This window comes from Eptatretus burgeri, chromosome 3 (genome assembly GCF_056783735.1).
Source record: "Eptatretus burgeri isolate ZD-2024b chromosome 3, Ebu_testis_v1, whole genome shotgun sequence".
Classification (NCBI taxonomy): domain Eukaryota; kingdom Metazoa; phylum Chordata; class Myxini; order Myxiniformes; family Myxinidae; genus Eptatretus; species Eptatretus burgeri.
In genome coordinates, this window is record NC_140963.1 from 56,983,393 (window position 1) to 57,006,535 (window position 23,143).

At 41.0% G+C, this 23,143-nt stretch overlaps 1 protein-coding gene across 3 annotated transcripts in view; it reads right to left on the minus strand.

The window, feature by feature from the left end:
- The window catches only part of LOC147029968 (endoplasmic reticulum aminopeptidase 1-like), a 93,225-nt gene that overhangs the window by 39,603 nt on the left and 30,479 nt on the right, over window positions 1–23,143 (minus strand). For all 3 annotated transcript variants that reach the window (XM_085873533.1, XM_085873532.1, XM_085873531.1), the window contains 7 exons: window positions 15,173–15,307; window positions 14,419–14,539; window positions 12,559–12,713; window positions 8,826–8,939; window positions 3,577–3,711; window positions 3,171–3,302; window positions 2,832–2,986 (listed from right to left, as the gene is read on the minus strand). In XM_085873533.1, the coding sequence (XP_085729659.1) occupies window positions 2,832–2,986; window positions 3,171–3,302; window positions 3,577–3,711; window positions 8,826–8,939; window positions 12,559–12,713; window positions 14,419–14,539; window positions 15,173–15,307 (947 nt within the window). The remainder of the gene's footprint in view (window positions 1–2,831; window positions 2,987–3,170; window positions 3,303–3,576; window positions 3,712–8,825; window positions 8,940–12,558; window positions 12,714–14,418; window positions 14,540–15,172; window positions 15,308–23,143) is intronic.

A 23,143-nucleotide genomic window follows, 5' to 3' on the forward strand; every position in this document is an offset into this window, starting at 1 on the left:
GGGATTTTTGGGGACTTGACTCCATGGTGCAAGGTAGACGTCAAAGCAACTTTTCTGAAAATAAATAAATAATTAAAATCAGCTTTCAACATTTTTTTCTATAGGTTTAAACTGTTGCTCCTGTGCTACTTTGCTGGGTTTGGTGTTGGAGTGTATCCATCCGAAGCTGTGATATCTAGCAGTGAAGAGTTTGTGCAACAATTCTTGCACCCCGATTTCTCGTCAACTGTGGCACTCAGATGGCATACGCTCAAACAGCAAAAACCTCACCAAGGCATCGAAAAATTACTTCCCACTCAAGGTGCCATCACTGAGCATATATTGCGTGCACACGACCAGGCTAAGATTTGGTTGCAGGATATTGCCACGGATATCCCAGACTGCATTTGGTTGTGGGATATACCAGATCTATTGAATCCTGTTGATCTGGGATGACATCAGCTAGATGATGGCAAATATGTGCCTGTAGTGTTAAAAGTTTCACCAGCACCAGAAGATTTTGTCGAACTTGTGAAGTGCACCTGCTTTATCACAATGTGATGAATAGTCTGATCTGGGTGACCACAGTCACATGCACGGCTGTCTTTAAAATTCCACTTGTGTAGGTGGTGTGATGTCGTTGCATGGACAGTATGGGTCCTGTTGAGTGCAGATCACTGTTTCTTGGGGAGGTCAAAACCTGGAGACTCTTATGTCGGATCACTGACCAGTTCTTTGTTTAGCAATGTCTGCAATGTTCTTCAAAGAAATAGAGCCCTGAACCAATGTCTGTCTCAATATAAAATTTCATTATCTCCTCTTTCTGGGATTTTAACTTGTATATTGTGGTGTTTCTGATCCCATATGCTCACACAAGATTGCTTGCTGCCTCACACAAATCCAGACAACGTAAAATGTCCACTTTTTGGGTTATTGTTAACATAACTCTCTTCTTTGGAATAGATGATACTGGAGTTGATATGGAATCCATTGATTTTTTTTATGCCCTGGTTAAGAGAGAGGTGGAGTTATAGTCCGTGAGTAGCGTAAGACACACAAGTACTTCCCGGGCAGGTTTAAACAACAATGGCGCATTGGTGGCTTGGCTGCACAGCGCTTGGCATTAGTAGTGGCCAAAGATGGAACTACAGGAAGACAAACTCAAATATTTGAATATTTCCAGTCTTTTGTAAGAACGAGATTTAGCTGTAATAAATAACTGGAACAGACTAGGACTAGGCACTCAAAGAACAAACAAGAAGGGAAGCACATGCACTGATAGACAAGAAAATAAATAACCCCCGCTAATATTGCGGATAATACCGGATTTAACAACATACAAAACAGCAGGCAAGGACATTTGCAGGCATGATCTGGTCTCTGGCACAGGATGAAATGGTTATGCAGGCTGGTGTGGGACAGGGTGAATTGCAGCTTGGGGCAGAGGACAAGAGAATGAGGAGGAATGGTGAGGAGGTGGCATTTGCGTCTCCACTCATGATTCAACTTGGGGAGCGACGAAGCAGAGAGGGAGGTGTTGTCTCCATGAACAAGCCAAGTTAATCGTCATACGCATGCACGAACATGTCCTATACCACCACTGCCCCACAATAGGCCGCCCGCTACCTGTGTGTGGTGCCATCTTTTGGGCCATCTGGCTCTATGGGGCAGCCCTTCGTTAGTGTTCTCCCCTAAAGCAGGGCTCTGCATCTCACTGCAATGCCGTAGCTTGCAGTACCCTGGGCAAATGGCCCATGACAATGTCCATAGAAAGTGTGTAGCTCTTTCCTGGTGGCTTTGGTGTTAAATGCTACAAGTCCTCCACCTGGCCTCGCCTGTAAAAAAGCTTTACACAACACAACCTTACCCTATTCTGTTCCATAAAGAACGGTCACTGCCCCCTCAGTGCACATATGACATGCAGTACAACTTGCCTCTGACAGATCCCTGATCCAGGAGTAAATATAACTGATTCAAAGACATGGTCCATACCATTCTTAAAACAATATTGATGGACCCTCCCCCGTTCCACATATTACCAAAATAAGTCGGTTACAAAGGAAATTTACAGGATCATTAATAAACAACCCTTCATTCAACTTTCTAATCAAGTGCAAGTATCATTGCAAATAGGTACCCATTTAAAAAAAAATACATCAGTTGGAATGTTGCTTCACAGCAATTACAGGTTCAGTATGGATTAAGCTCTGTTCAGTCCACCCTTCTCCTGGTGTTCCAAAATAGTTTTGATATAGTTAATTTTCATGCTGTAATATACAGATACCCTCATGATAATAATGCGTCCAAACCAGTCGTGCAGCATTGCCATAAATATCACGACACGTCACCTTTATGAAACTGCTTTGAGGTGGTTGGAAGGGTTCCTTTCAATTTTAGGTGTGCCATTTCAATACATCAAAATCTCAATAATGCAAGGATCCAGGAAATGAAATGGGGTGGGGTGGGGGGGAGAAGAGGACACTGCATGATCTGTGGATGAGCGGGTTTATGTTGGCAGTTAGGAGGAGGGGGAGCACTAAATACATTCTAATAATTAACTTCAATAAAATCCACTCAAAACCCCACTTATAACACAAATGTACATCACTGAAAACCAATTTTATGGTACATTAACAATTTGGTGAAGAGACCAAAAAAAAGGATAAAAAATATTTATTTTAAACCTTTTTGATCATCATCGGTCGAGGAACAAAGTAAATAAATACAATAAGTTCTAATTTTCACGACTTGAAAGTTCAGCAACTACTCTTTCAGCATCTCTGGACTCATTAAGAACAATTCTCGAATACATACAGTAATAAGAGTGAAATGAGCACACAGACAACACCAACCTTTTAGTGCCAGGTGCTCCTGGATAGTTGAGAAAGAAGCGATTCTGATGAAGTTTCACGTTTTTTCCATTCCGTGTGGCAGTGATAAGAGGAAAGCCAGGTTGGCGAATCCACAAATCCATCATCTTGATCACATCACTATTATTTTCAGCATGCTGTGAAAATGACACCTTATTTGCACTTGATGATTACATCCAATGAATCAAAATCCATAATCTTACAATTGCACTCAAATGATTATTTGATTTTGCAACCAATAATAAATGGTACAATAGACATGAAAGGCAAAAACGAAGAATGCAATACATGCTGCTTTAAGAAAAAGGTTTAAATCAAAACCTGAGAAATTGCTCGCCACAAGTCTTCAACATCTGCATTTCCATAGCTGTTATTCTTGAGATAAAACTGAACACCTTTATCAAATGGTTGAACTTTCAGATAAAAACGCAGCATTCCTAACACAGCAGCTGCCTTTCGGAGAGAGAGAGAGGGAGAGGGAGAAAAAAAGAATGAAACATGCGCGCACGCACACGCACACACACACAGTTTGTAATTTCCCTTTTCTTTTGGATCCTATCAATATCCTGACATTTAAGAGGAAATTGGTGAATTTGAGCTAATTTCCAAGGTTGGCGAAACTAAAGCAAACATAGGGAAAGCAAGTATTTACAGCAGCATCTATAACAGCAAACTTTCCAGGATGAGATTTCCAAGTTCAAGGCCGTTGCAGATATTCCAACATTACCTTTTGATAAGACAATGAATCAAACATTTCTTCCACTTTGCTGATGTTATGCACATTGGCAGAGATGGGATGTGTGCTTTGCAAAGAATCTTTTTCCATTGCACTGAGCATGTTGTTCAGAGCATTTTGGGACCTCTACCACAGGAAGGGAACAATAAGAAAAGTAAAATAAGTTGCATTTTATTACATTCGTAGAGTAATCAAAGCAAAGCTATCACGGTTGCTAAGTCTTGTCTTTTTTCTCGACAACATTGAGGCTCAAAGAAGAATGACATGACGAAGGGTGTGAACCAACAGCAGGGCAGTGGGGCAACTTCTGGATACAATAAGCAAGGGAATGAACAAACAGGAAAAGAGAAGACAGAGAGGAAGGGAGATCTTTGATTTATGCGAGCTTTTCTTTACCATTTCACGTCACTCATGACCAGCAATGTTCTAAAATTCTACAAGATCATGAATCCCTAAAGAATGACATAATTCAGTTTGCAACAGGGGTGCGACAGTCATCTAAACAGCCTAGAGACGATTACCGTGAACTGTTAGAGCTCACTATTTAGTCCAAGAGCATTAGGTCAAAATAGGCCCTAACCTGGACATTTTTGGTAACAAGCTGATTTTTTCAGGATAGGTCCAGGAATGTGTGTGAAATAACATACTAAAAGTCCTCATGAATCCTCCTTGAGCGTTTTCCGCAATCCAAGATGGCGTCCAAAATGGCCGCCTCTTCTGTTTTTCTCATAACTTTGCAAGCAGGTTTCCCCAAAACACACTTTAAATGTCTACATATATGTTTTGAAGTATGAGGAACTCATTAGAATACATCTTAAGAGATGCTGAAGCACGCAAGCTGTACATCCTAAAACACTATGGAGCTCAATCAACGGTGGTGTTTGATGGATATGGAAGCGCAACTTCGACAAAGGTAGCTGAGCAGAAACGAAGAGCTCAGAAGGGTACCTCTAGTGACATCATATTTGAAGATGATATGCCAACCACCACAACCCAAGCAGCTTTCTTAGCCAACGGCAACAATAAGGCGAGACTTATACAAACTCTACGTGACAAAATGCTCATGGCTGGAGTATGTGTCAAGTAGGCAGAAGCAGACGCCGACACCCTGATTGTCTCCACAGCACTAGCACTGGCAGAGTCAGAACATGTGCCAGTTGCTGTCGTTGGTACGGACACAGACTTTCTGGTAATGCTAGTTGCTCGGGCAACCTCTTCCACAGATGTGTACATGCTATGCCGCAGTAATCCTGTCACGGTCTTCAACATTCATGAGATCCAGCATGCCATAGGGGACACAAGAAATCACTTGATGTTTCTTCATGCTGTGACGGGATGTGACACGGTCTCTGCGATCTATCGTCAGGGCAAGCGTAAAGCTTTCAACATGGTGCACAAGAAGCGGGACTACGACTTGCTGGATACCTTCACAAACAGTGGAAGCACCCATGACGAGGTGGAAAAAGCTGGGGAAGGCTTCATTCTTAAGCTTTATGGAGCCAGCAGTTTTGAATCTCTTGATGACTACCGTCACATCGCATACAAACGGGCAATCGGTCGCAGTTCCCTGAGTTCATCCTTTCAGCTAGAAAGTCTACCTCCAACTAGTGCTGCAGCAAAGCAACATTCATATCGCGCCTATCTTACCGTCCAGGAATGGATGGGTAACTCCTTATCTCCAACAGAATGGGGCTGGCGATTTCAGGACGCGACTCTTACCCCGGTAGAAACAGACATTGCTGTTGCACCCGACACTTTGCTGAACATGGTGGCATGTGGGTGTAAACCAGATGGTTGCAGAAGCATGACATGTAGCTGCAAGAAACTTGGGCTCTTTTGTACCTCAATGTGCAGTAAATGCAGTGGTCTCAATTGCAACAATACAGCACCAACTCTTATAGATGCCGACGATGATACTACCCCAACTTCAGAGGACATCAACATTGAAGATACAGCATCCGACGATGAAGACAATGACTGATGCAACTAGGTGTGTGCATGCGTAAGGTAAAGATTCATGTGAAACTTTTGAGGTTTGAATCTCTAGCATGATCTTGTTTTGAATGTCTTTGCCTCTTGAAACAGGCTAAAACAGCAGTGTGTTGATAAGTGGTGGACATTTTGAGCACTATTTGAATTTCAGAAAGAACTTCAGCGGTTTTATTGTTTCCTTTGTACTTCAAAGTATCTGAATGAGTTCCTTATTTCTCAAGACATAATATATTTAGAGATTTAAAGTGCATATTGAGGTAACTTAGTCACAGGGTCATGAGAAAAACAGGAAATTGCAACCATCTTTGGCGCCATTTTGGATTTTGGGACTAGTTCAAGTAGTTTTATTGGTATAGATATGCGTGTTTCAAATCTGCGAATAAGAATTTATCTAGATTCCTTGACTCCCATAACATATATAAAGACATTTTAGTGTGCTTTATTGGGTTACTTAGTTGCAGAGTTATGAGAAAACAACAACAGGGAAAGGGGCATTTTGGCGCCATTTTGAATTTCAGGATGAGCTCAAGTGTTTTTATTGGTAAATGCGTGTTTTTGAAAAATTCCCAATAAGTATATGATTCATTTCATTGAGTCGCAAAACATATATTAAGACATTTAAAGTGCGTGTTGAAGTACCTTGGTGTAAAACCAGAAACGGCAGCAATTTCAGACGCCATTTTGGATTTCTGAAAGAGCTTAAGCGGTTTTATTCGTTTTTGTGTGTTTCAAAATCTTCCGATATGTATTGTATTGAGTTCCTTATACTTCAAAACATATGTGTAGACATTTAAAATGTGTTATAGGTAAACCTACTTGCAAAGTTATGAGAAAAACAGGAAATGGTGGCCATTTTGGACGCCATCTTGGATTGCGGAAAACGCTCAAGGAGGATTCATGAGGACTTTTAGTATGTTATTTCACACACATTCCTGGACCTTTCCTGAAAAAAATCAGCTTGTTACCAAAAATGTCCAGGTTAAACCCTAATGCTCTTGGACTAATTATTTTTCTGGGTGGGATACCACCACGAGGTATACATATTATGGTACCAGGGGCAGTCCACAGAGCCAGATGGATGGCAAAAGCCTTATATGCCATCAAAGTATGGATGTTCAAAGGACAGTTTAAACTGACAGCAAGAGAGGAGAAGGGATTGAGAGATCTTTGCATGTTCATCTGTCTTCTGTACACAAAAGCATGGACTACTTGCCAAATCGCTTCCGTTGCTCCAGCAAATGATCTAAACTTACTGAAAGATATAACTAATTCCAAAAATGTTAATGGTTCTGTTTCTGAGGTTGCCAAGAAAGCTCTCTTGAGACATCTATGGTACCTGAGTGAAGAGTTAGTAGCACTCTCATTTTTTGATAACACAAATTATTCAACTTAGAGGAATATGGTGATTGCTCTGGAGAAACCAGGTTCTGCAATTTCTCCAAAACATGTAGATATTCCATCCAGTGATATATCTGTCATCACTCTTGCTGACTTTTTTAGTGCTTCAACTCTGCGGTTTTTTGAAATCCTGAAACTGTCGAATGAATTTCTAATATTAAATGATCCTGAACAATGGAGGGGGGGGGGGTCTCTGAAGAGTATCAAGCTGCTAAAAAATGTGTTGACAATTTGAGAGTAGTCAATGATGTAGCAGAAAGGGGTGTGAAACTCATACAAGATTTCAATGACACCATCACAAAGAATGAGGATCAGAAGCAGTATTTGCTGCAGGTGGTCTCTCAGCATCGATCACAGTTTCCCATACCAAATAATTCAGTCCTTAAGACTGTCTGAATATGTTCTATTATGTAATCTTGCTAATTGCCTGGTGTTGGCGCAGTGGTTAGGGCAGTGGCTTGGGATCCAAAAGGTCCCGAGTTCAAGCCCCGTTGGGCCACTGAATTAATACACCAGGGGGTTGACTCAGCCTGTCATCCTTCCGAGGTCGGCGAAATGAGTACCAGTGCACTGGGCCGGTGTATACCCCGGTTAAAATAGGTGTACCATATCCCTGTGTCATAAGAGGTGACCAGGGTTGCGTCAGGAAGGGCATCCGGCGTAAAACATGTGCCAAATCACTATGCGGATCATATGGATGATCTGCTGTGGCGACCCCGAACGGGAGCAGCCGAAAGAAGAAGAAGAAGAGAAGATGTAATCTTGCTAATTACCAGTGACCAAATTAAGATTTTGCATGGTTGCCAGAATATATGACCGTTTTTACAGCCATTTTTCCCTGCTGTGCAGGGGTTAGGCTTTTTCTTGAGGCAATGTTTTATGGCCGGATGCCCTTCCTGACGCCAACCCTGGTCGCCTCTTACGACACACAGGGATATGGTATACCTATTCTAACCGGGGCATACACCGGGACCAGTACACTGGTACTCACTTCGCCGACCTCAGATGGATGACAGGCTGAGTCAACCCCCTGGTGTTAATTCAGCAGCCAACGGGGCTTGAACTCAGGACACTGGGATCCCAAGCCGCCACCCTAACCACTAAGCCAACACCAGGCTATGGTTGCCAGAATGGCCAGTTATATTTTAATAGTCTTCTTACTGTATTGTTAGATTTCTGTTTATTATATCATAGTAGCTATTACAGGTATTCGTCGAATTAGCATCAATCACTGCCTTGTAGCACCCGTACAACCTTTTGTAACATTAACATTTGTAATGATGGCAACAACATATGAAAATCGCCTTATGGTTACAGTTTCATGACAAGCCGATAATGTACTGATGATTCTATGATGATATTTGTACTTGACACCATTGTACTATTTTCATGGTTTTAGGCATTAAATTTAAACTTTTCAAATGCATTGAGCCACCTTTTAATATTGTTTGATTCCAAAGATATTTTAAAATAATGATATTCATGGTAAAATGAAAACCATTGGAGGGTACCACGATGATATTTTTGAATTTCATTTTTTTGGACCACCCTATCCTGCACCCAACGCTAATCTCGACTTTTGCTGATGTACCCCATGCCACCTCCTGCTATCAACCCCCCTTCTTCCATTCATGTGCTATCTTTGTTCCATTCTACATCAGTCTTTGAGCGTTCTGCCCTCTGCCATCAGTCTAGATTTTCATATCCAAAATATAAAAACGTTTTCATTGCAACAGGTTTCGATCATTTAGAAACCCACCGAAAAATACATTTTCAGATAACTACCACTATCATAAATATATACAAGATGTTCCTCAAACCAATATAGAAATCGAATCAAGTATGCATACCAGGTCCCAATTACTGTGAAGAAAATCTGTTGCAATGACTTCCATCAACGTTGCAAAGCCTTCATTGAGCCACAAGTCGTTCCACCACCCCATGGTCACCAAGTTGCCAAACCACTATGCAGATAAATGAAAACGGCATGATAATGAGCAATATCACCAATTAAAAAAATTAATGAACGAAAAAAAAAAAACTTTCCAGAAAGCAGCCTCTTGGCTCGAAGAGAAAATCCTGGAATTATCAAACCATTATACACTCAATAAAAAATATTTAGCTTTGCTCTGATGACCACATTAACATCGGGCTGATAAATGCTCCACTTGCTACTGTGACCAGGACTGAAGCTGGAAAGCGATACATCAGCACAACAGTGAGAAATACAACATGCTTTTAAAGCATGCCCAAATTAAATAAAGTCTTTGAGGTGGTCACATCAAGGAACGTGTGCCACACTTGGGCCTATACAGAAAGACCACAAATTTGGACAGCATAATGGCGTCTCCCTTGTAAAAGAAAATTCATGGTCATAGAGATATGGAGCATTCTGTGCCACTTGGCTTTGTCTGAGCAAAGAAAAAAAAAAAAAAAACAAGAAAGATGTCGTGCATAGCACGATATTTGCCAAACCCAAATAAATAAATAAAAATTAGTTGCCATGGAAACAGCAATTTGGCAATTTCGAAAATTTGACCGATCACGTGTTTTGCATGATTGATTGCTATAACATAGCAAATTTGGCCAGTATGGGAGATTTTCTTTCTAACCGTGGCCTAATAATATGCGTTTTATATGTTTTGGATGGCCTTGACCTTTCACTAATTTTGACAAAATTTTACACACACAAACACGTAGGTACAAATAAGCTGTGTAAATTTCACTTTGACATGTTGAAAACGTTTTGAGATATGACAATAATAAAATCACAAAAAGTCCCATTTGATTATCATGGGGTGAAATTCTCATGGAAAGTGTTGACATGTCAAAATGGCTAAATCGATCATTCTGATTTTTTGTGAACCAATTCAGTGACTTGAAATATGAACAGGTTTGCATAGTGGGTCAATCGGATGAAAATTAATATTTTGACCTGACCTTTTGCCCTCAAAAACAATTAAAGGCTTCCATCATTTCATGAGCTCCACCAGATAGTTGAGTTTCATGAAGATCAGTGTGGAATTGTGATCTGTAGGTGACTGACATACAGTTGCGGGTCTGACGGTTGAGGTTAATCTCCCGACCCAAATTGCGGCGGAGGGCGGTTAATACCAGCCAGTCCGGAGAGCCGAGCAGTTTTCCTTAAGAGGTGGACACGTTGATCCTCAGAAATTGTAACGCGTGCGGGAGGGGTAGGGTGTGGCACTGGCGGAGCGACGGAGGAACAGATGGATAGCACAAGGGGGTTTACACTCGAACCCCATGTCAAATACACTGACACAGCAACTTAAAAGAAACGTGTATTTAATGAAAATAGACAAATATTTACAAGGGACAATAATTCAGAATGTAATAATTTGATATGCTGAATTTTAATCCGCTTGTTGTCAAGCTCGATTTTTCATCATAAGCACACAAAAGAGAAAATCAAATATGGCTGCCAAGAAGGCAATATTTTGACAAACTTGATATTTTCATGATTGCGATGGGATGAATATGACTTTTGGAAGTTGTGCTGGTCATTCTAATAACCCTCACCGACATAACAAACATTGTGCTGAGGTACATCTCTTGGCCACTAGATGGCTCTGTGGTCTGTGCATGTGGCCATGCATGTGGCATTGAATGTCAGATCAGAAAATCATCGATTGAAGCTACATTTCCCTCTATATAATGTTGTATCAAGCCCAATTGTATCAAGTTGTTGCTGCATGCAAATAAAGAGATTTTAAATAAATTGATGTTTTATTTGTTTTTTAGAATCAGTAACGATGGAGCAGCTGATGACGTTGAAAAGGCCACGCGAGGTAGATTTAGACAAACAAAACGACAGCCTTTGAGATGGGGGGGGGGTGAAATTGGTTTAATTTCAATTAAAAATGCTACACAGAGGAGGAAACAACTAAAAGAGTAAAAAACGAGAGGTAATGGAGTGACCAGCTGATATATTAAGCCAAAGTAATGAACTGAACCTGTACTGGCATAGAAGTTGTTATAGCGAGTTCACAAACAAAAACAAAATTGATCATTCAGAAGCGTCACAGTCTCATCGAGAAAACACAGCAGCATCCTGTGCATCCACACCAGATTCAGCTGCAGCATGTCGTTGCACACGAATAATTTGCGTTAAGCCCATGGACTGGAGTTCTTGCATTTTTTGCCAACTGGTCAAACTCAAGGATGATGTCCATCATGTTATGACATTTTCAACAAGCCATCAAATTCTGGAATTCATCAAATTATGACCACACAATTGCTTTGCGCTTGGCTGTGTCTGATCTCATAACCGCTGAAGCGAGGTATCACCTCCCGTGTTTCACAGCATTCGAGTGATCAACAGGAACAGCCAAAGATGCCAGTGAAGATAATGGATTGGCTATGCAACGAACTTGTATATGCTGTAGAGAAAAGCCATGTAATTCAATTGAATGATGTGTGGGAGAGAAATGTGACTGTGCATTGACTCTGGTAATGAAATACCTAGATCATGAGTCGCCGTGCATCTTTCAAAGAGCAACTTCAGTCAAAGTTAGAGGGTGTGGTTCCATTTATCAGGCCATCGGAGACGAGTTTGCATGAGACAAATATTACTGGTGCTATGTAAATTTGTGAATTGTGCTCGAACTCATCTCCATCGAGACAAAGATGCCTTTGAGGATGACATTCTCACAATTCTGACATACAAGCCTGAAGATGACATTTTTCTTTCACCGATTCACGTTGGCTTGAAAATCCGTGGTGACCTCCGTGCTCATCCAGGTCACTCTGGTCTTACTGTCAGTGAAAAAGCTGCTTTAGCTTGTGTTCCTGATAATTTGTACATGTTGTTGCAAATCATATATGGAGGGCAGAAAGTCTTAGAAGTGGAAGAAGCAAGAGATTAGGAGGTTGTAGCAAGACGAAGTGTTGAGCACCACCCAGGACATAGTCGATGGTGTTAGTGGAGGGAAGAGAACACCCAAACACACAGGCCTCGGATGCACTCTGCATCAAGCGACACGATCGAAGGATCTTGTCAAGTTGTTTCATAAAGCAGGTCATGTAAGTTAGGAGCAGATTTTACAAATCGACACTTGACTGGCTGAACGCACTCTTTGAATTTGGATAAATTTAGTTGATATGCTATTATATTTGGTTCAAACATAGGAATATTGTTATGTCATATAAATATTACAAAATAAACAAATTAAAAATGTTACTGGCAGTCTACCGATTGGCATATTCCATGATATTTGGCCCCTGCTGTTCACTTTAGTATAATGTGTTGCATTGAAAATCAGTGTTTTCCAATGACACAATACGTTTATTTAACAATAACAAATATACATTTGTTATACCTTGTGTCCACAATGCCAGGATTGAATAAACGCCAAAATAATGCCTTTTCAGTGGCCATATTGGATTTGCCATTTTGTGCACTTATGATGCAAAATCGAGCTTGGCCACAAGCAGATTAGAGTTCAGAATATCAAATTCACCCGAGACAGGCTTGTTGACAGCATGTACTAAGAAATTCCTAATGATGTAACATTTTTTTTAAATGCTTATAGTCTATAACAACATGGATCAGAGGTGCCACACCTGATGGGCAAGCTCATGGGTTACTGTTCTCGAAACGGATACGATGGAGAATGCATTTGTGTTGCCTGGAGAAAGCAGGAGGTTTCTCTCTTTGAAGATGACAAGACCCCAGTTTTCCATAGCACCAGCTTCAAAGTCGGGTACAGCCAGCAAATCTAACCCAAAAAAAGCAAATATAAAAAGGTTCTTGGGATTGGGGGTCAAGAAAACAAGAAAGACACAGACAGTTCTCTCAAAAAAAAAAAAAAAAAAATTAGAAGGCATGGTATTTCATCATTTAACTCTTTATAACAGTGAAATGAATGCACAATGACTTCATTAATTTAGAATGCTGTTGATTGTCCATGATTAATGTATATCGTCCACAAAACCTATTGCCTTGTATATAATGTAAAGATTTTGAGTCATCATGTGTCAATGCAGTATCTGAGACCTTCTTCCTCCAATATGGGACTTTCAAAATGACATAATCCACCACAGAATATTCGGCACACGTGCAGAAGAAACTACTAAACACAGAGGTGTTCGGGGCATCCGAAAGTATATTACGTGTGCAAGACAAGGATTGTTCCCTAAACTGGCTCACAAAGCTTCTAAAAGAAGCTGAAAATACTTGGAAAAGTACCTGAAAGAAAGGGTTGTACTCCTGCACAAAGAAAGAGTTGGAAAACTTTCTCAGCTCAATGAAAGGGATGTGGGCCGATGCAAGGTCCGATAGGATGGGTGTGTACTATCCAAACCTCCGACTGATTGCTACCAGTGAGTGGACTTTGAACCTTGCCTCCTGTGAACTTGGCAGGTTGCCAATATATTTAATGGATGTCTGCAATTGGAAAGACGATGCTGTGCACCATTACCAAGTCATGGAAACCAACCTTTTTTTTTAATTTAAATAAACATAGTCGAGGTTTGTGGAAGAGCAAGTACACAAAAAGGATCAGCACAAAAGGTAGAGTAGAGTAGAGAGAGAGGGGGGGGAACCAACAGCAGAGTTGAAGGCCAAGATGGAGGGAGACTTGGAAAAACAATGTGTGTGGGGAGAAATTGGGGGCAGGAATGGACAAGATGGACACAGAAGGAAACTCACAGGAGGGAAAAACTGAAAGTTTGAAAGGAGAATGTATTGGGGTGAGGTGTGGGGGTTAACAATGATAGAAAACATCATGGTTTGGGATTGGGGATGATCTGAGATGGTGGTGAACATCTGCCTTAAAGGCTTGGAGGGAAGAACAGGATTGAAGAGAATATGGAAGTTTGTTCCACAGGTGGGGAAAAAAACAGGAACGAATGAGTGGAGGTGAACTGTGATCCAAGATTTAGGTAGTTTCACCAGAAGTAGGTTGATGGTGGACCGTGGTGCCCAGCAGAAACCTGAGGACACAGCACAGAAAGTGCAGAGGGCGCAAGACCAGAAAGGAGGCGGTAGAAGACAGAAAAACCACCGACCTGTCTGTGATAAGTGATAGGCCCATGGACTCACCCTCAGCATGGGGGATTCCAATAATCTTGAAAACCTCGATTTCCATGGCATTAAGCCAAGCAAAGTGTGAGACAGGTAAGGCAGCCCAGGTGGAAGCATAATACTCCATCAAGTTGCGGATGAAGACCTTGGATAAGGATTGGAGTTCAGATGTGCCAAGGAAGGACTCTGTACGACAGAGGATACCCCTTGGCAACTGGCTTTGGAGGCCAACTTTGAAATGTGGTTTGCCCAAGAAAAATAATGGCTGATGGTGAGACCCAGGAGTTTGAGTGACTGGACATCCTCAAGAGGCTTGTTTAAAAAGTAAGTCCCCAAGGCAAGGTAAATGTAATGTTATGTAAAATGGCAAATGTTCTGTTCAAAAGCAAGTTACTCACCAAGCTTTTGTAGTGGATAGGGAATTGCAAATCCAAGTTCATAGTACTCTAATACTCTCACAGCGTCATCCAGGGCAAATTTTCCATGCTGTGCCTTTCCTGGTACAGCGAATATACTCACCTGTCACCATGAAGAGAGACAGCATTTTAGAATGCAAAACAGTATCAGACAGGGCTCAACATTAACAGTTGTCCAACTGTCTGGAACAGGCAATTTTGTATGTCAGCCAAGTGAAAACCTATATAAACCTATCTGAAGGACAGGTCAATTTTAGAACCCCTTAGTTCAATAAAGTCGACATATTGTAACCTGAAACATCGTTCTTTTTCATGTCAAGATATGGTGATTAGCAGCAATTAAAGGTATCTTTTTAGACCCGACCACCCACCATGTGCCAGCAAAAAATTCAAAGAAACATCATGGTATCACCCCACATGCTCGCAGTACGAATAGTTGCACTGGTCCAATGGCTGAAGAGACAGGTATATATATATATATATATATATATATATATATATATATATATATATATATATATATATATATATATATATATATATATATATATATATATATATATATATATATATATATATATATATATATATATATATATATATATATATATATATATATATCTACCTGTCCCACGGACAGGCTGAATAAACAATTAATATTGAGCCCTGCAAGAGATACAAAAGGCTCGAGAAAATCTAGAGAATATATGTGAAGATCGAAGATGAGTGCGCATACATTGACACCACTTTGTGTCTCCTTGGAGATGGACTCAAACTCTCCAATTGCAAAAGCCAGCAAGTAGGAGCTCATTTTGACTGTTGTTTGAAAGTAATCCTTTGTGAGTTCACCAGGAAGAGGCTCCGACTTTACCTGCACCAAAACAACCAACCACATCAAGAAGTGATGGTGATGTCCCAGGAAAAGAAAATGTGAAAATGCAACCTAAAAATCAAAACGTCCTATTCACATAATTTCCAAAAAAGTATTCAAGAACAGATCAAGACATGGCTGAGAAAGGACAGAATGCAACATTAAAAGGGTGATGTGACATGTAATACAAAACTGCAATTTTTTTGGTAATACAAATGTTTGATTATTTTGAATTTTAATCAAATATAAGTAGACACAACCTAAGCATATAGTGATCAAATATAAGTACACACAACCTAAGCATATAGTGTTTAATCACAGTAGCAAGTTGGCAGGTTCTGAAGTAGCCAGCTCACCAATTGAACAGTGACATTTGACTGAGCTGGCTGGCCACATTCTTTGAATGCAGTTACAAAATGAGTAAAAATTAGACTTTCAATAAATAAAACTTTTTGCAATATAAAAAAATTAATTTGTATACTGTCCCCAACCCCCCCCCCCCCCCACCAAACATATTTTTCCACACAATTTGCAGTGTTGTCAATTGAATTGGTTACACAAGGAAATTAGATCCAGTTGAGGCCACACTCAGTCCATCATGCCTGCACCACTTCAACACCGCATCAATTTATCAACACTCAATCAAAATAAGAAAAATGCAAAATGTTTTTCTTTTAATTATAGTGTTTTTTGTAGGGTTATTTTTATTTTGTAGTTTTTGTTTTCTTTATAAGAAGGGGGCAAGGGTGTAAGATAGTCTTGAGTAACAAAAAACAAACAAAAAAAACATCAACCACAACAAGCCTTGACAAGACCCCCACCAACAACACTCTGTACACATGCACACAATCACCCATCAATGCTCAAGCTACCTAAAAGTCCTGTCAACATCCCTATACCCTTCTATCTCCACAACTTCCAGGAACCTACCTAATTCCAATTTAAAAACTTATCTACTGTCACTACCTTTCCAGGAAGACCATTGCATGCATTAACTACTCTGAGTAAAAGACCCCAACCTTAAGGCGCTGTCACACCTTGACGATTTAGCCAGCGTATGCCGACTTGGGAAAAATTTGTCTAAAATGCTGGCACACGTCGAATACGTTATGGGTAAGTATTGATAACATTGAGAGCACGCTGAAAAACACTGCCATACGTCGTAGTACGCTGGCTTTCATCGTTGTACTTTGCAGTTGTTCTCAAATTTTAGCATGCTTGAAATTTTACGACGTATGCCAGCGTATGACGCACACGTTCCGCTATGCTGGCGATAAGTTGTAGGCACGTTATGCGATAGTTGACACACGTCGAAACACGTTACTTGTAAGTTACTCATAAGTCAAAACACGTCGAGGTAATGATTAGCATACCTGAAACTTATTTATAACCTACGAGTAACATGTTGTAGGCATGTTACACGATCGTTGACACACGTCGAGGCACGTTACTTGTAAGTTACTCATAAGTCAAAACACGTCGAGGTAATGCTTAGCGTACCCAAAACTTATTTCTAACCTATGAGTAACGTGCTTTGAACCTATGTGTAACGTACCTCCAACGCATATTGATGATTGTCATCAGACGTATTTGATTGACGTCTTCCGGACGACCACAGAACGTGTTTCTAATTTACAGCTACCGTATAATGGCGTATTTGCAGTGTAAAAAAAACAACAAAGAAAAACAACAACAATAACTTCCGATATTTCGTCACGTGCCGTTACGTCACGTCGGATTGCCTCTTCAGTTTGCTCATGTCTTATTCTTAGTTCCTCCTCTGTGAATATTTTCTGTTTGAGGATATTGTCACGTCGAAACTTCAAAGCAAAGGTCTGAATATATTTTAAAATTTGTGATAGACTAAAAATAATAATAATAATAATAATAAAAAAAACAATATCCCCCGCAGGGTGACCCGTATCTTGCCAAAAGGTGACCACGTGTGACTTCTTTAAGGTCACACTGAGGTGAACAGAGCTGCTATCCACCAGGAGCGACTCCTTGAGGAATATCTGCCTACGAGAGATTCCGATGAGAATCGTTCTACAGAGTAACCATGAAAAATATGCTTTTGCCTCATAATGTCACCAAATGACGTCATAATGTCTCAAGCTTGACATATCTAGAAAGCACTCATCGAGGTGTTCAATTTGAGGTACTACACGATATGGTTCCTAAAACTTGAAAATTTGACCTTGGGGTCAAATATGTTTGACCTGAGGCGCTAACCATGAAGGTCAAGGCCAATCGCCACCAAAAATTAATCAACTGAGCACCAGACCAGGAACTATATTCCCATGAAGTTTGAAGACGATCCGATCAAAAGTACTCAAAAAATAAGGGTTTCGTCGACTCCCCTGATTTGCGACAAAGTGACCTTCACCTTCAAATTTTTATGCGCTGAAAGGGACCTCTATAGGCCTCTGATATGCGAAGTTACAAAAATTTCCAATGATAACTGTGCTCTGCAGAGTGATTATACGTGATTACAGACCAAAAAAATAAAAAATAAAAAAAAAACATATGAAGGTCAAGGCTAATCGCCACCAAAAATTAATCGGCTGAGCGCCAGACCATGAACTATATTCTCATGAAGTTTGAAGACGATCCGATCAAAATTACTCAAAAAATAAGGGTTTCATCGACTCCCCTGATTTGCGACAAAGTGACCTTCACCTTTGACCTTCAAAATTTTATGCGCTGAAAGGGACCTCTATAGGCCTCTGATATGCGAAGTTACAAAAATTTCCAATGATAACTGTGCTCTGCAGAGTGATTTATACGTGATTACAGACCAAAAAAATAAAAAATAAAAAAACATATGAAGGTCAAGGCCAATCGCCACCAAAAATTAATCGGCTGAGCGCCAGACCATGAACTATATTCTCATGAAGTTTGAAGACGATCCAATCAAAATTACTCAAAAAATAAGGGTTTCGTCGATTCCCCTGATTTGCGACAAAGTGACCTTGACCTTCAAAATTTTGTGCATTGAAAGGGACCTTTATAGGCCTCTGATATGCGAAGTTACAAACATTTCCAATGATAACTGTGCTCTGCAGAATTTTTTATACGTGATTACAGACAAGCAAAAATAAAATAAAAAAATAAAAAATAAAAACATACAAGCTGACTAACATATCTTGCAAAAACTTCGTTTTGGCAAGATAACAACAACAACAACAACTTCAGATATTTCGTCACGTGCCTTCACGGAGCCAAGGAGAAAAAAAGAAAATCTGCCTTGATGGAAAAAATAAGTTCCGGGTATGCTAAACATTACCTCGACGTGTTTCGACTTATGAGTAACTTACAAGGAACTTGTGTCGACGTGTGTCAACGATCGCGTAACGTGCCTACAACTTATTCTCAGCGTAGCAGAACGTGTGAGCCATATGGCTAGCACGTCGTAAAATTTTCAGCATGCTTGAAATTTCACGACGTACTAGACGTACCACGAAATATGACGGCGTACTTCATCGTTTTTCAGCGTGCTCTTAATGTATACACAATTTACCCATACCGTATTCGACGTGTGCCAGCGTTTTAGACACATTTTTCATAGGTCGGCATACGCTAGCTAAATCGTCAAGGTGTGACTGTGTGGTTGACACTTTCAATTTTCAGGCGGTTATGATTTAAATCGGTGTGCGGCAGGTTTTTAACAGGCTACGCCACGAGTTCGTTGGCGATTCGTGCAGCGCGCTTTGCCCAAGTTAAACTATCGTTGGGCATAGGTTGTGAACGCTGACAACAGGCTAAGCATTCGTTGGTATAAGTTATCTTTAAGACAACGAAACGTTCTGTGCCCGTTACTAATATGTTATGCATACGACCAACACGTTATGAATACAACCAAAACTTTTAAAAAACATCAAAATTTCAGCATACGCCAACGTTTTACATACATTTTTATACGTTGCCATTGCTGGCTAAATCGTCAAGGTGTGACAGCGCCTTTACTTCTGTCTCAACTCTCCTCTTCTTTACTTTCAGGCTATGGCCCCTGGTCCTATCACTGTCAACTCTGTTGAATAATTCTTCTACACTTATTTTATCTCGACCTTTCATTTTATTAAACATCTCAATCATATCTCCTCATAACGGCCTTCTTTCTAGTGTATAAAGCCCTGTCTCCTTCAGCCACCCCTCGCAGCTGAGTCTAGCTAGGCCCGGAATCAATCTTGTAGCCCTGTGCTGAACCCTCTCTGTAGCAGCTATGTTCTTCCTAAGTTGTGGTGACCAAAACTGCACACAATATTCTGGATGTGGCCCTCACTAAATTCCTGTACAATGTTAACACCACCTCTTTCGATTTGTAATTGATTCCCTCCGAACACCACCTCAAAACCCTATTTGCTTTACCTATAGCTGCCTGGCACTGTGCTGCCTGCTTACCTCCTGTATCTATTACCACCCCCAGATCCTTCTCCAGTGTGACACGCTCCAAAATTACCCCTTACATTCTGTAATCTCTATTTTCATTGTTCTTTCCCATCCCCAACACCTTTCACCTGTTCAGGTTAAATTCCATCTGCCAATCTTTTGCCCAATCTATGCAAGTATCAATACTTTCCTGAATCTGATCACCACCCCATCCACTATCCACCTTACCTCCAAGCTTTGTCATCTGAAAATTTGGAAAGCTTACTCTTCACCCCACTATCCAAATCGTTGATGTAAATAATGAAGAGTAATGGTCCGAGTACTGATCCTTGAGGTACCCCGCTACTTACATCCTCCAAGCAAGACATCCTCCCACTCACAGCCACTCTTTGCTTCTGACCACTAAGCCAGTTTGCAATCCAATTAGCTTCCTGACCAGCCACTCCACAAGCCCTCACTTTGGCTAACAACCTCCGATGTGGTACCTTATCAAATGCCTTCTTAAAGTCTAGATATACCATGTCCACTGCCATTCCCTCAACCACTCCATCAGAAACTGCTTCATAGAACTCTAAAAAATGTGTTAGACAAGACCCATGCTGACTACCTACAATTAAGTCTGTATTTGCTGAAATGGTTGCTCATCTGGTCTCTAATGAATGTCTCCAACACCTTCCTCACAACTGAAGTCAAACTAACAGGTCTACATTTCCCCAATTCTTCTCTGCATTCTTTCTTAAATAATGGTGTTACATTTGCTACTCCCCAATCCTCTGGTATGCCTGGTGTTTGCTTAATGGTTAGGGTGGCGGGCTTGGGATGCGAGGGTCCAGAGTTCAAATCCCACTCAGCCGTTGAATTAATTCCAGGTGAGGTTGACTCAGCCCATTATCCTTCCGAGGTTGGCAAAATGAGTACCAGCTTGCTGGGATGATTGAGCCATTTGAGTATTCTGTGGCGGAGTGGCGACCCGTCCAGGATTGTGCCCAATAGCCCAAGTGACTGCTTCAGCAGCACCGACACTGTTCAGAGTGTGGGTCCCAATGGATGGTTGGAATTCTCCTTGACCTGTCCTGACTCCATTGAGCTTTTGAAAATATCCGGTAACATCTCGCTTACCTCAATACTCGGGTGCATATTATCTGGACCCGGAGCCTTATATACTCCTAGATTTCCTCGCTGTTTCTTTACTTCCTCCACTCCAGCCTGGATCTTCTGCAAAAGCCCTTCCTCACCTCTGATCGTCTCAGCTATAAGCAATTCTGATTCTTCTTGTGTAAAAGTTGAAGCAAAATTATTGTTTAATAAGCATGTCATCTCACTTTCATCACCAACCACTCTACTGGTGCTTTTCTTCAATGGGCCCACAATGGTCCTAACCTTTTCTTTTCCCCTAATGTACTAAAAGAAAGCCTTGCTATTATGTTTCATATTCTTAGCCACATCCTTCTCGTACTCTCTTTGGGTTTGCCAAGTTATTTTCTTAACTTGTCTCTGTTTACTCCGATAGATTTATTTCACCAACTCCAGTCCTGTTATTTTAAACCTAATAAATGCCTTCTGCTTCTCCTTCATAGCATTCCTTATCTCACTCCTCAACCACCCTGGCCTCTTTCTGCTTCAAGTTTTACATCTCATTGGAATGTACTTACTCTGTACTCTACAAATTTGCTCCTTAAAGGTTTCCCATTTCTCTGATGCTGATTGTCCTATTGTTAGCTTCTCCAAATCTACATCACCCAACTCTCTCCTCATACCCTCAAGGTTTGCCTTCCTGAAACCTAATAGCCTTACCCTACTCTCCTTAACTCTAACCCTTAAAAACATGTTTTAAAGTTGATATCAAATCCTTCCTTTTCTCCAATGGCTCATCTCAGATCACCAATTCAGATTCAGACCAGGTCACTCCACCTTGGACATCCTGCTTCTCCTCCCAACAATGGACAGGGGCCTCAATGTCAAACATGAAATCTGTCTTTATAGCAATATCTCGCACTTCCGTTACAGTCTGGCATCCCACATTGCTCTCCAAACTTTCTGCCTATCGCATCAAATGCCAACTCTACTTTTGGGTTACTGACTTCTACCCTCATAGTCAATGTGTGGATCTGAATGGAATTCTTTAATCTCCTCTCTCTGTCAAGGATGGAGTACTAAAAGGCAGTATTCTGGGCCCAGTCCTAATCTTCATCAACAATCTCTGTCTCCCTGGAAAATCCCTTCTATCTATTTGCATACGACTTGACCCTCTGCCATGACATATACCTCATCTTTCAGACAGGCAGGCTGCATCCTGTCTTCTACCGCCTCCTCTCTGGCCTTGCACCATCCTCTCTTTCTGTGCTTTGTCCCCCCCACCCCATTTTTTTACAGGGTGCACGTGATCTGCCATCAACCCCTTCTGGCAAAACTTCCAAATTCCAGAATCACTGCTCACCTCCACTCATTTGTTCCTCTTTTTCACCCAACCTGTGGAACCACCGACCACTTTCTCTTCAATCTCATTCTTCCATCCAAGGCTTCAAGACAGCTGTTTACCACCATCTCAGACCATCCCCCTTCCAAAACCTGACACTTTCTACCCCCGTCACCCCACCCCACTCCGAACCCAAAGGCCAACTCCTTCCGAATTTCCAGTTTTTCTTTCCCGACTGTGGATGCAAAAGCAAACTTTGTCCACCCAACGTATTCTCTCCTACCCTTCATTCGTCCCCATTTCCCTTATTTGTGTAAGTCTCCATCTATTTTATCCTTTAACCCTACCATTGGTGTTTTCCCTTCTCTCCATTGGTGTTTTTGTTCTGTTGCGTCCTGCTCCATTCAATGTACAAGCTCGTCCACGAGCCTTGACCTTCCAATCAAAAAAATAAGAAAAACGTCCACATGCAGCGATTCCTCAACCCTTACTATTGCGACAATCAGAGACCGTTTCCACCATGGCTAAAAATATTTCCCCTTTCCAGCAAGCCCAAACACCATTTGCCATCCCATACAAGTCGATTGTGCCATCCCTGTTGGGAAAAACTGTAGTCTATAGGTTGCATTTGATTTTTCTCCACAATTGCTTAATCATGCCGAGTTTCAAGATGGGTACTTGGCTCTTTCATATCAAGTATATGCACACATATTTATTCATTGACACGAACCAATGATCTCTAAATATTTTTGCACATTCTCCTTTTGTGAACAACATTCAGACTCAACCAATATTTGCAGCATCGATTAGTCACATATATTGTGCAAGCTCAATTTGAGGTGTCCATTGGTAGCTATCATTTTATTGGGGCGGGACTATGCCGCTGATGCTGTGCCCCTCTACCAGTACACTGAACTCATTTCACCAACCTCAGAAGGATGGCAGTCTGAGTCAACCCCACCTGGTGTTAATTCAGTGGCAAAGAGGGCTCAAACTCAGGACCCTAAGATCCCAAGCCAGCTAACATAACC